Source organism: Erinaceus europaeus, chromosome 15 (genome assembly GCF_950295315.1).
Source record: "Erinaceus europaeus chromosome 15, mEriEur2.1, whole genome shotgun sequence".
Classification (NCBI taxonomy): Eukaryota; Metazoa; Chordata; class Mammalia; order Eulipotyphla; family Erinaceidae; genus Erinaceus; species Erinaceus europaeus.
The window spans coordinates 9,895,411-9,909,637 of NC_080176.1; the positions used below are offsets into that span (position 1 = coordinate 9,895,411).

Here is a 14,227-nt window from a genome sequence, read left to right on the forward strand (position 1 = left end):
ACATGCTCCCTGCACCCTCAGCCCCCTTCTTTTCCTTTCTCTTTATGGGGGTGGTGGTGGGGCTTTTTACATTTGACAGGAAAATAACAACAGTGGGTCCATGTGTAACATTTCTCAGTTTCCCACGTCACACTCTAACCCCCCACCTGGGTCTTTCTCCACCATCCTGGTCCAGGACCAGAATCTCAGCCACCTTCTGGGCCCTTCTTTGCTCTCAGTTCTGAAGCTGTGGGCTGTCTGTTTGGCCCAGAGGGGCAGCTGGGAGCCAGAATTGTTTTGTGGATATGCCCTGCCTGCTCCACCCTCCACCCCTTCCTTCCAGCAGTGAGCCAGAAGCAAGTGCTGTGTGGAGTCATTACCTCGGCCCCAGGGGAGCAGATAAGAAACCGATGCCAGATCAGGTGGGAGAGATCAGGTGTGAGAGATCAGGTGGGAGAGATCAGGTGGGAGATCAGGTGAGAGAGATCAGGTGTGAGAGATCAGGTGGGAGAGATCAGGTGAGAGAGATCAGGTGGGAGAGATCAGGTGGGAGATCAGGTGGGAAAGATCAGGTGGGAGATCAGGTGGGAGAGATCAGGTGTGAGAGATCAGGTGTGAGAAATCAGGTGTGAGAAATCAGGTGAGAGAGATCAGGTGGGAGAGATCAGGTGGGAGAGATCAGGTGTGAGAGATCAGGTGGGAGATCAGGTGGGAGAGACCAGGTGGGAGAGAACAGGTGGGAGATCACTTGGGAGAGATCAGGTGGGAGAGATCAGGTGGGAGAGACCAGGTGGGAGAGATCAGGTGGGAGATCAGGTGTGAGAGATCAGGTGAGAGAGATCAGGTGTGAGAGATCAGGTGGGAGAGATCAGGTGGGAGAGATCAGGTGGGAGATCAGGTGTGAGAGATCAGGTGTGAGAAAGATCAGGTGGGCGAGATCAGGTGGGAGAGATCAGGTGAGAGAGATCAGGTGGGAGAGATCAGGTGTGACTCTGTCTTCATGGCTCTGTGTGCAGTGCTGACCTACCAAACTATCTGCTTCTTCCTCAAGCCAACTGTTAAAGTCCCCGGTCCCCACCAATTTCTCTGTCCTATCACATATAACAAATAAAGTTTTCTTTTAAAAAGATTTTATTTACTTATTCATGAGAAATGGTAGGAGAGAGAGAAAGAACCAGACATCACTCTGGTACATGTGCTTCTGGGGATTGAACTCGGGACCTCACGCTTGAGAGTCCAAAGCCTTATCCACTGCGCCACCTCCCGGACCACACAAATAAAGTTTTCTAAAAAGAGAGAAGGAGAGACACCTGCAGCACTGCTTCACAACTCGAAAAAAATTTTTCCTCCCGCAGATGGGGGCCAAGACCTTGAACCCATGCCCTTAAACATTGTAATGTGTGCTCGACCAGATGTGCCTGGTTCCTGCTTTTGGTTTTAAAAGACTTCTTTCTGACGGGACCAGGTGGTGGTGGCATACCTGGTTAAGTGCACACATCACAATGCGCAAGGAACCAGGTTCAAGCCCCTGGTCCCCACCTGCAGAGGGAAAGCTTCATGAGTGGAGAAGCAGGGCTGCAGGTGTCCCACGTGTGCTGAACCCGCTGAGCTACAGCCCGACCCTCATAAACTTATACTCTTAAAGCGCTAATGAAAAATAGACTTCTTCCTTTCCTTATCTTACCCTTACCCTTACCCTTACCTTTACCCTTTCCCTTCCCTTCCCTTCCCCCCTCCCCTCCCCCCTCCCCTCCCCCCCTCCCTCCCCTCCCCCCTCCCCTCCCCTCCCCTCCCCCCTCCCTCCCCTCCCCTCCCCTCCCCTCCCCTCCCCTCCCCTCCCCTCCCCTCCCCCCCTCCCTCCCCTCCCCTCCCCTCCCCTCCCCTCCCCTCCCCTCCCCTCCCCTCCCCTCCCCTCCCCTCCCCTCCCCTCCCCTCCCCTCCCCTCCCCTCCCCTCCCCTCCCCTCCCCTCCCCTCCCCTCCCCTCCCCTCCCCTCCCCTCCCCTCCCCTTCCCTTCCCTTCCCTTCCCTTCCCTTCCCTTCCCTTCCCTTCCCTTCCCTTCCCTTCCCTTCCCTCTTCCTTCCCTCTTCCTTCCCTTCCCTTTTCTCTTCCTTCCCTTCCCTTTTCTCTTCCTCCCCTTTTCTCTCCCTCCTTTGCCACTGGGAAATGAACTCAGGGCACTTGCACAATGTCGCCACTAGGTGGCCTCCCAAGACCACTCCCAGCCCATGTATCATTTTAGAGCAGAGAGCCAGAATGGAGAGAAAAGACTGTTGGGGGAGTGATGGGTGGAGGATTGGGAGGGGAACAGGAGAGGGCTAGAGAGAGCATAATGGTTATGTACATACCTTTCATACCCGAGACTCTGAGGTCCCAGCTTCAGTCCCCAGCACCACCATAAGCCAGAGCTGAACAGTGCTCTGGTTAGTATCTATCTATTTCTCATTGAAATAAATAAAGTATAAAAAAAGGAGGGGGGTCGGGTAGTAGCACAGCGGCTTAAGCGCACATGGCGCAAAGTGCAGGGACCGCTTAAGGAACCCGGTTTGAGCCCCTGGCTCCCCACCTGCAGGGGGGTCGCTTCATAAACGGTGAAGCAGGTCTGCAGGTGTCTATCTTTCTCTCCTCCTCTCTGTCTTCCCCTCCTTTCTCCATTTCTCTCTGTCCTATCCAACAATGACGACAATAACAAGAACAGCAGACAGCCCGCCCTTTCCCTCCGGCCCTGACTGAAAGCCAGCCAGCACCATGCACACACTCCCTCTGCTTCTCTTTCAGAACAGTCCAGAATGTTCGTGAAGATCTTCACGGAGGTGGACCGGATGCCTCAGCTCCTGGCTTACTACTACAAGGGCCACAAGGTGAGGAGCTGGTCACCACCACCCCTTGCCCAGTGCCCAGCACTGAGCTCAGAACCCCGCCTCCCACCCCACAGAGAGGGTTTGGCCTGCTCACCCTCTGCCTGTCTTCTTTTAGTTCACCGGCAGGGGGCGCCCTCGACCCACCTTTTGGCTTCATCTGCGTTTCATTTGGGAAACAGGCACCAAGAGTTTTCAGCCCCTTGTCTGTGCATCTGGAGTCCATTCACAGGCCAAAGTGTGGCCTTAATTTTACTCACTTTTGTCTTTTCTTTTTTCTTTTGTTTAATCAGAGCACTGCTCAGCGCTGGCTGATGCTGGTGCAGGGGATTGAACCTGGGACCTGGGAGCCTCAGGCATGAAAGTCTGCTTGCCTAACTACTATGCTATCTACTGCTGCCCCACTTTTGTCTTTTTTTTTTTTTTTGCCTCCAGGGTTATCTCTGGGGCTCAGTGCCTGCACTACGAATCCACTGCTCCTGGAGGCTATTTTTTGCTGCCCTTGTTATTGTTACTGTTGTTGTTGTTACTGTATAGAACAGAGAAATTGGGGGGGGAGACAGAGAGGGAAAGAAAGATAGACACCTATAGACCTGCTTCACTGCCTGTGAAGGGACCCTCCCCCCCCCCCCCCTTCACTGAAGGTGAGGAGCCAGGGGCTCAAACCAGGATCCTTCCGGTGATCCTTGAGCTTAGCACCATGTGCGCTTAATCTGCTGTGCTACTGCCCAGCTCCCCCACTTTTGTCTTTTAAGAGAGACCCATTTTTTAAAACAGATTTTTAAAATTATATTTATTGATTGATTGGATAATGAACAGCCAGAAGTCTGGAAGGAGTAGGGAGGTACAAAGGAAGAGAGACAGAGAGGCACCTGCAGCCCTGCTCCACCACTCATAAGACTTTCCCCCATAGGTGAGGACCAGGGGCTCGAACCTGGGTCCTTGTGCACTGTAACATATGCGTTCAATCAGGTGTGCCATCACCTGGCCCCTTAACAGTTTTAAAAAAAAAATGTTTCCTAGGACAGAGAGAAATCGAGAGGAAAAGAGAAAGATAGAGAGGGAGAGAAAGACACCTTCAGACCTGCTTCACTGCTCATGAAGCCTCCCCCCCCTGCTGGTGGGGACTGGGGGCTTGAACTCGAGTCCTTGCACACAGTTACGTGTGCGCTGTCCCGGGTGAGCCACTGCCAGCCCCTGAGATTCACATTCGCAAGCTTGATTGTGTCGTCAGTGAGCCGCAAAGTGCTGTGCTCTCCAGAGCTGTTGAAGCCGAGTTCCTGAGAAAAGTCCACAGCTTCCCGGGCTCACCTAAGTCCTTCAAGCAGGCGGTGTTGGGAGAAGCCAGACCACAGGCCTGTCCCACCAGCCCTGCAGCTGTCGGGCCCAGATGTGAGGAGACAGGACCCCTCAGAGGGCAACACACGCCGGCTCTGGAGGGTGCTCAGGCCAGGTGACCGTGGCCCTGTCTGTCCCCTGCCATCCCTGGACACTGGGCGGCAGATGGAGGAGGCTCGGCGCCCCCCTCAAGCCCCTTCACGCCTCCCTGCAGGCCCAGCTGTTTGCCACCTGGCAGGAGTTGTGCCAGAGCGAGCTGCCCCTGGACCGCCAGCTCTCGGGACTCTACGACACATTGCTGGGGGCCTGGCACACGCAGACCCAGTGGACCTCGCAGGTAACTGCCCACCCGACCTCTTGGGGGAAGAGGAGGGTTGTGGGGGACAGGGGGTTCCGTGTGGGTCCTCTCACTGCACAGCCACGGCTGCCACCCCCAAAGGGCTTCAAAGAGAAACGGCAAAAGCCACGGCAGCGAAGCCCCCGGGTCTCCATGGAAACTCTCACCATCTATCTCTGACGGGATCTGATGTGACCGTGCTGCTCTCGGGCACTGAGCAGGGGGCCCGCGGTGTTCCCGGGGCCACTATCTGCTGATCACAGAGCACGAAGCCCTTGGTCAGGTGACGGTTGAGTTGTTGTTGTTTTTAATCTTTGGGTAGAATTCACCAGGCCTGAATTTCATTGCTGTTTGTTCTCCCAGTGTGCCAGGCGTCTGGTTTCTAAAAGCTGCCTCTGAGCAAGGGAGAGGTGAGGCAGTGGCAGTTCAGTTCAAGCGGAAGCTTTCTATCACTTAGTTTCTTAAACTCTCTAGGCCTTAAACTCTCAGCCCCAAAGGATAGGCCTTTTCACTCTCTTGTTTTAAGCCAAGATGGCCAAGTCTTTTAAAATTTTTTTTAAAAGATTTTATTTATTTATTGATGAGAAAGATAAGAGGAGAGAGAGAAAGAACCAGACATCACTCTGGTACATGTGCTGCCGGGGATTGAACTCAGGACTTCATGCTTGAGAGTCCGATGCTTATCCACTGTGCCACCTCCCGGACCACTTTAATTTTTTATTTTAATTTCTTTTTAAAAAGTCTTTATCAGATAGAGACAGCGAAACCTTGAGAGGGGAGTGGGAGATAGAAAGAGACAGAGCAGGGGGCCAGGTGGTAGCACAGTGGGTTAAGAGCACATGGCACAAAGCGCAAGGACTGGTGTAAGGATCCTGGTTCAAGCCCTGGGTTCCCCACCTGCAGGGGGGTCGCTTCACAAGCGATGAAGCAGATCTGCAGGTGTTTTTTTTTCTCTCTCTCTCTCTAGCTTTCAGTCCTCTCTCGATTTCTCTCTGTCCTGTCCAACAACAACAACAGCAATGATGATAATAATAATGGCAGCAACGATAAACAGCAAGGGCAACAAAAAGGGAAAAATAGCCTCCAGGAACAGTGGATTTGTAGTGCAGGCACCGTGCCTCAATGATAACCCTGGAGACAAAAAAAAAAAAGAAAGAGACAGAGCAAAAGAGAGAGACAGACAACTGCAGCACTGCTTCACCACTTGTGAAGCTTGAACCTGGGTCCTTGCGCACGGTAGCACATGCACTCTACTGAGTGCACCCCCACTTGACCCCCCCTTTTAAAATTGATTTTGTTTTTGAGAGAGATAAAGAGAAAGAGAGAGACAGAGAGAAACACCAGAGCACTGCTCAGTTCTGGCTTATGGAGGTGTGGGGCATTGAACCTTGGACTTTTGGAGCCTCAGGCATGAGAGTCTCTTTGCATAACCATTATACTATCTCCCCCTACCCCACCTGCTTAGTTTTTGACCTGCTAGGACTTTGCTTTTTTTTTTTTTTTAATATTTATTTATTTTCCTTTTTTTGTTGTCCTTGTTGTTTAACATTTTTGTGGTTATTGATGTTGTTGGATAGGACAGAGAGAAATGGAGAGAGGAGGGGAAGACAGAGAGGGGGAGAGAAAGACAGACACCTGCAGACCTGCTTCACCACCTGTGAAGCGACTCCCCTGCAGGTGGGGAGCTGAGGCTCGAACCAAGATCCTTACGCCGGTCCTTGTGCTTTGCGCCACCGCCTGACTTCCAAACGTGCCAGGACTTTGTACCTGCATGGCTCCATTATTCCTGGTAGACTCTTCTTCTTGCTACTGTTATTGGAAATTTCAGAAAGAGGCAGCAATGGAAAGGTAGACAAAGAGGGAGAGAACGCAGGCATTCCCGGTGCTGGCAGTTTGGCTGGAACCTGAGTGAACTGTGCGCTCTACCGGGGTGGGGGGTGGGGGAGCTCTCTCACACCCCTCCCCCTGTCCTCTTTCAGAAGGGGAGAAAGGCCAGCTTACTTCTGAGCGATGACTTACTGGACCTGTTTATGATGTGGCTTTTTCTCTCCCTCCCTTCTGGGTTATAGTCGTGAATCACCCTTAAAATGTTTGCCCGTCACTTGCCGGAATGAACCGGATCCAGTTACTGAGAATCCCTCACAGGTCACTCCTCGTCCCGTCACCCAGGGAGCTCCAAGCTCTCCCCATCCTTCCTTTCTCTTTAAATCGACCCAGCTCAGGCTTGGGGCACAACCTCCTTTAGGATTTCTACAGTTTTGCATGTGACCATCCGTCCTCAGTGGTTTCTGCAGCTACCTGTTGTACCCTAGGGTGATGCCCACATGATGCCCACATTATGCCCACATGTCGAGGCCCAGATGCCCCTGTCATCTAAGAAAAAGGATTCAGACTCTTCACACTCCTGTGCGGGCCACGTCTTAATCTTTCCAAGACACTGGTTTAGGGGGTGCAGGGTTTTTCTTCTGCCAAGGCCATTTGGGTTTTTAATAACATCATTCACAGATCCTGCAACATAAACAAGTCCAAAAGCAGTGCTTCATGTTGTTATAAAAACCCTCTGGGAAGTACTGAATTTCTTTTTAAAAAAATACTTATTTTAATGAGAGAGATATCAAGAACAGAGTACTGCTCAGCTCTGGCTTATCATCATAGGTGCTGGAGATTGAACCTAGAGCCTCAGAGCCTCAGGCTCGAATGTCTTTTGCAGAACCACTATGCTGTCTCCGCAGCCCAGTGTACTCAATCTCGAGTCCTGCCTGCACGTGCTTTGGCAGGACCAGACCAAATAACGTTCCCCACTCTGCACCAGTGGATGCTAATTCGTACTTTGGCCTAAGGCTCGTGCTCTTTTTTGGATAGTAGCGTGATAAATGACCCGTAAAGTCAGTATAGGGCAAGAGGGAACCAAAGGCCTCCATCAGACCACCCTAGCCCCATGTTCTAATATAACAGTTCAAAGAGTCGCACAGTGAATGTATGGTCCACAGTGAACATTTTACTATGTTTGGTCACAGGACCTGGCCACCAGTCCGCAGGTCTCTATTCACTGCTTCATCTTATCCTTCTGATTCCTTATATAGAGCATAAATATTTTAAATATTTATTTTGGAGTGAGACACAGAGGAATTGAGAGGGAAAGGTGAGAGAGAGAGACAGAGACATGTAGCACTGTTGTACTTCTCGTGGAGTTTCTCCCCTGCAGGTGGGGGACCGAGGGCTTGAACCTTGAACCTTGGTCCTTGGACGCTGCTGTGTATGCTCTACCAGGTGTGCCACCACCTGGCCCCAAGAGAATTTATTATTAGCGTTTGTTCCCTTTCACTTTGAGGTAAAATTCTGAAAGGCTACTTGCTCAGTTTGTGACAGATGTTGGGTGACCCAAGTCCCTGTCAAAACGTGGTCCCTGAAAGATTCTAGAAAGTTCTCTCCCTTACCCCCAGTCCATCTTTGCAACACCACTCCCTCCCACAAACAACCAGTGTTCTGTTTTGTTTATGCCCCATCAGTCGGGTCGCCCTGTGAATGGGATACAGAGTGATATTTGGTGCTTCTCTCTCTCTCTCTCTCTCTCTCTCTTTTCTTTGTGTTTCTTCCTCATAACACATTTCGCTATTTATCCATGTCGTGTGCACAGGTAGGTAGTTCTTCCCTCTTTATTGCTGGCTGCTGTCACATAGCATGACTCGTCCAGTTCGTTTATTCATTCTTTCACTGCTAGGCGGCCGGGCTACTTCCAGTTGAGCCCCGTGATGAATAAAGCTGCTCTGAGCTTTGCTCTCAGAGTCTTTTTGTGGACACATGTGTTCATATCCCTTGGGTAAATAGCTAGGAGTGGAATCGCTGGGCCACAGGGTAGGCATGCAGTTGGATTTATAAGAAACTGCCAGCCCTTTTCCCCAAGGGCTGCTCTTTTTTTAATACTTCCACGAGCAGATGAGAGTTCTGGCTGCCCTACATGCTTGTCAACATCAGGTTCTATCAGCCCATTGAATCTCGGCCTTGGCGCTGGGCACTGCAGGATCTCTCGAGACGGGATTTGCAGGTCCCCAGTGACTGAGGATGGAGACCGCCTCTCCATGGGCTCGCTCACCAGCTCTCTTGTCTGCTGAGGTTTTTTGCCCATTGAAACAAAGAAATGAATGGGGCTATTTGCCTCTCCATTCCTGACTTGAAGGAGGTCTTTATGTATTCTGGATCTGATTCCATTGTCAGATACTGTTTTGTGGGAATGGTAGCTGAGGACCTGAGCAGAGGGCAGTGATTTTGATGAATCCTAATTTATCCGTCTTTACTGGTATGGCTACTGCTTTCTGCGTCCTAAGGGCCAGTCACCAACTGTACATTGCAAAAGCAGTCGTGTATGTGTGCGTGTTTGATATTTTATGTCTTTATTTTTGGATAGAGACAGAGTAATTGAGAGGAAAGGGAGGTAGAGAAAGAGACAGACACACAGAGAGAAAAAGGCATCTGCATCACAGCTTCACAACTGCTGAACCCCCTTTTCCAGGTGAGGACTTGGAGTTTGAACCCAGATCCTGTGGATGGTGATGACGTGTGTGCTCAACCGGGTGTGTCACTACCCAGCTGTGTGTGTGTGTGTTTGTGTGTGTGTGTCTGTGTGTGTGTGTCTCTGTGTGCGTGTGTCTCTGTGTGTGTGTCTGTGTGCGTGTGTCTGTGTGTGCGTGTGTCTGTGTGTGTGTGTGTCTGTGTGTGTGTCTGTGTGTGTGTGTGTCTGTGTGTGTCTGTGTGTGTGTGTGTTTAAACTTGGTCAGGTTATTGGTCCGTCTTGCATTCTGTGTGTTGTGTAGAGAGTAGGATCAGCAGTTCTGTTTCTACAAACACTGTAGGCTAATTATTTTTTTTAAAAAATATTTATTCCCTTTTGTTGCCCTTGTTTTTACTGTTATAATTTTTATTGTTGTCGTCGTTGTTGGATAGGACAGAGAGAAATGGAGAGAGGAGGGGAAGACGGGGAGAGAAAGACAGACACCTGCAGACCTGCTTCACCGCTTGTGAAGCGACCCCCCCCCTGCAGGTGGGGAGCCCGGGGATCGAACCAGGATCCTTACGCCAGTGCTTATGCTTTGTGCCATGTGAGCTTAACCTGTTGCGCTAACACCTGACTCCCCTATAATAATAATTTTTTTTTTTTAAATTTTTAACCAGAGCACTGTTCAGCTCTGGTTTATGGTGGTACAGGGGATTGAACCTGGGACTTTGGAGCCTCAGGCATGAGAGTCTGTTTGCATAACCATTATGCTGTCTTCCCTCCACCTTATAATAATATATATTTTTAAAAGCCACTAACAGTAACTGGATGGCCAGTGATTGGGTTGTGCATGGTGACAGTATAGCCATCAAAGACATTAAAGGGACAAATGGGAAACTTGGCCAGGCTCAAGTTGGGATAAGCTGTCATGTTGTAATATGAGGACACCCTCGTTCTTGGGAAAACTCTGGTGCAATATTTAGGGGTTTGGCTGTGTGTCATGATGCCTGGAGAGCTTCTCCAGTGGCTCAGAGAGAAATAAAGCCGACATGACACAACCTTCAGAAATGAGGAATCTTGCAACACTGATGCATGTAAAGTCTAATTTTTAAAGATTTTATTTATTGTATTTATTTATTAATGAGAAAGATAGGAGAGAGAGAGGGAGAAAGAGAAAGAACCAGACATCACTCTGGTACCTGTGCTGCCGGGGACTGAACTCAGGACCTCATGCTTGAGAGTCTAGTGCCTTAGCCACTGTGCCACCTCCCGAACCACACACATTTATTATTTTTCATTACTTTTTTTTTCTTTTATGAATCCACTGCTCCTGGTAGCCTTTTTTTTTAAAAAAAAATTTTTATTTTGATAAGACAGAGAGAAATTGAGGGAGGGGAAGATAGAGAGGGAGAGAGACATAGAGACACCTGCAGCACTTGCTTCACTGCTTGTGAAGTGTCCCCCCCCGCAGGTGGGGAACGGGGTCTTGAACCTGGGTCCCTGTGCGTGGAAATGGATGCGCTCAACTGGGCGTACCACTACCCACCCCACACCCCCCAGTTCACATAAAATAACATTTAAAGTGAATTGCTTTGGTGGCGATGCAGAAGGTGCAGCGGTGAAGGCAGATTGGAGACAAGGGAATTAGTTTTGACTAGTCCAGGATGATGATAGCAAAAGAGAGAAAGAGGAAACAGGAAGTGGCTCAGGGGGTGGCGCAGTGGATAAAGCTCTGGGCCCCTGAGTGTGAGGTCCTGAGTTCAGTCCCTGACACTGCCTGTGCCTGAGTGATGCTCTGGTTCTCTGTCCCTCTCTTTCTCAAAAGCCAATCAATCAATAAATGTTAAAAGAAGAACAGGGAGTCGGGCTGTAGCGCAGCGGGCTAAGCGCACGTACCGCAAAGCGCAAGGACCGGCACAAGGATCCCGGTTCAAGCCCTCGGATCCCCACCTGCAGGGGAGTCGCTTCACGGGCCATGAAGCAGGTCTGCAGGTGTCTCTCTTCTCTCCCCCTCTCTGTCTTCCCCTCCTCTCTCCATTTCTCTCTGTCCTATCCAACAATGATGATAGCAATAACGATACTAATAAAAACAATAATGATAAACAACAAGGGCAACAAAAGGGGGAAAAATAGCCTCCAGGAGCAGTGGATAAGATTTTAGTGCAGGCACCGAGCCCCAGCAATAACCCTGGAGGCAAAAATAAATAAATAAATAAATAGGAAAGGAAGAAAGAAAGAACTGGAGAGAGAGAGAGAGAGAGAGAGGGAGGGAGAGAGAGAGAGAGAGAGAGAGACCCAACAGCACTGCTCTGCTCTATCGCTTGTGAAGCTCCCCTTGTACAGGTGCTCCCGTGTGGCGTCGGGGGCTCGAACCCAGGTACGCCATCTCGTGGCTCCTGTTCATTCTTACTTTTTTTTTTCCCAATTATGTATTTATTTTTATTATTATTATTATTATTTTTTACCAGAGCACTGCTCAGCTCTGGCTTATGGTGGTGCTGGGGATTGAACCAGGGACTTTGGCATCTCAGGCATGAGAGTCTCTGTGCTGTCTGCCCCCACACCCGTTCAGTCTTCATTCACATGCACGGATCGCACATATCTAGGTCCCATACTTGCACGAGGACCGAGCTCACCTGGTTGGTATCACTCCATGTGCTGCTGGAATGGACCCCAGTGTTGTTGTTGTTCTTTTTTTGTTTTTTAAGAGATTTAAAAAATTAATTCATTTACTACTTATTCTCTTTTGTGGCCTGTGAAGCGACACCCCCTCCCCTCCCCTCCCCCGCAAGTGGGGAGCCAGGGGCTCGAACTGGAATTCATCAGTCTGGTACATGTGCTGCCGGGGATTGAACTAGGGACCTCATGCTTGAGAGTCCAGTGCTTTATCCACTGCGCTACCTCCCGGACCACTGTTTATTTTTATTTTAATGAGAGAGATACAGGGAGAAAGACCAGAGTACTGCTCAGCTCTGGATGATGGTGGTGCTGGGGATTGAACCTGGGACCTCAGAGCCTCAGGCTCAAGCCTTTTGCAGAACCATTACGCTGTCTCCCCCAGCCATCCCTCTGTGTTTCTATCTGAGACTGAAAGGGATAATAAACCTTCCACCAGAGGCTGATGGGATCAGACAGGTGTGAAGTCGCAGCAGCAGAACACAAACAAAGAAGTAAATAAATAAATGTTGGAAAGAGAAGATAGAACAGTTGCCAGGCCTGGTAACTGACACAAGAACCGAGACAAGTACAGACATGTTTTGGATCCTGCTCAAGACCACCTGGCCCCCTGTGGCCACCTCCATGGGCGTCTCTGTTCTGTGGGCACCAAGGAGATGAAGGGGCAAGCTTGGGCCCACCTGCTGTGGGTGGTGGTGCCAGGTGGGTGCCATGGAGCCCAGAGCCAGTTCTCAGTCTCTGAGTGGCTGGTGGCTGGGACAGACGAACAGCAGGGGACTGACTGGCCATGGACTTCGAGGGATTTCGGACCCGGGAGGCTAACCCTGCGCTCTGATGTGTGGAGCCCAGTGGGAAATGCAGTTCAGCTGTAAGAGAACATGGCCTTCCTTCATCTTGGTTATTGTTTTTATTGTTGTTACGTGCATGACTTCACTGCTCCCCTGGTCAGCTGTTTCGCTTTTTACTTCAGAGGTAGGTGTGTGTGTGTGTGTGTGTGTGTGTGTGTGTGTGTGTGAAGAGAGAGAGAGAAAGGGAGAGACACACCGCAGCCCCGAATCTTCCCCTGGTACCAGGTACTCCCCTGTGGTACCAGGCCTCAAACCTGGACCTCGTGAGTTGCAATGCATGCACCACGCGCCCTATTCTCAACTCCCCTTCTGGTTGGTTGGTTTTCTTGCCTCCAGGGTTATCGCTGGGGCTTGGTGCCTGCACTACAAATCCACTGCTCCCAGAGGCTTTTTTTTTTTTTTCCTTTTTTGTTGCCCTTGTTGTTTATCGTCGTTGTTGTAGTTCTTATTATTGTTCTTATTGCTGTCATTGTTATTGGATAGGACAGAGAGGAATCGAGAGAGGAGGGGAAGACAGAGGGGAAGACACCTGCAGACCTGCTTCACTGCCTATAAAGCAACCCCCCGGTGGGGAGCCGGAGGCTTATAGCGGGGTCCTTACACCGGTCCTTGAGCTTCGTGACACGTACGCATAACCCATCGCGCTATGGCCCGGCCCCCCCCTTTTTTTTTTTTTTTTGTTTGTTTTTGTTTTTTTTTTTTAGTTGTATTGGCCTCACGGTGCACTACTGCCCGGCCCCCTGCATTTTGTTATCCATCCCTGTTGGTAACTTGAGTTACTTCCACTCCTGGCGATTCGTGAACAAACACACCTATTGAGCACAGGCATACGAATGTCTGTGTGTGTCCCCATCTTCAGTTCTTTTGGGCGCGTGGCTACGAATGAAACTGTGGGTCTTTGTGACCTATGTGCAAAGCCCTCTGAGGAGCCACCAGGCTGATTTCTGCAGCCCCTGTGTTGTGTGGGAGCGGTCCAGTTTCTCTGTCCCCTTGCCAACACCTGTTATGTTCCTTTTTTTTTTTTTTTTTTCCTGGCAAAACAAGGCACTTAGTGGTTTATCCGTGCTGGGTGGTTTTGATCTGTTATTTCCCAAACAGCTAGTGTTGTAAGAATCCCTTCATGGGCCAACTGACTACTTAATGTTAGCTTCTTTGGAGAAATGGCTGTCCAGATCTGTACCCTGATTTTGGCTTGGTGGGTGGCCTTTTTGTTTTTGTCCTTTTAATTGTAGCTCTCTATCTTCTGGGTATGATTCCCTTATCAGATGATTCACGGATTCCTTCCTTTCTCTCTTTCTTTCTTTCTTTCTTTCTCTCTCTTTTCTGTGGGTTGTCATCCTACTCTCTCGATTGTGTGTACTGAGACACAAATATTTTAGAATCTGACGTGATTCTACTTCATCTTGTCTTTGATAGCAGCTGCTTTTTGGCGTCGCACTTAAGAAACCATTTCCAGGCCCAGGTCCTGAGTGTTTCTACTTTTGTGCCGGGCTAGCGTGAGGGCGTTTCTTCCCAGGCACGTGCTCTCTGGGTTGGAGAGAACTCGACGGGAGCCAACCTGGGCTGCTGCTTGCTCAGCGACGTGGGAGAGAGACCAGGAACTCCTGACGGAGAGGGAACGCAATGCATCTTTATTGATCAGAGACCGTGCTTTTATATATTTAGAACCGGAAGTGGCAAGTCGGAAAAGGAAATGGCTA

The 14,227-nt window shown here is 50.1% G+C and overlaps 1 protein-coding gene across 1 annotated transcript in view; it reads left to right on the top strand.

Moving 5' to 3' along the window:
* The window catches only part of COG7 (component of oligomeric golgi complex 7), a 57,587-nt gene that overhangs the window by 8,951 nt on the left and 34,409 nt on the right, over positions 1–14,227 (top strand). Inside the window, exons 5-6 of the mRNA XM_060174104.1 lie at positions 2,757–2,839; positions 4,389–4,685. Coding sequence (XP_060030087.1) covers positions 2,757–2,839; positions 4,389–4,685 — 380 coding nt within the window. The remainder of the gene's footprint in view (positions 1–2,756; positions 2,840–4,388; positions 4,686–14,227) is intronic.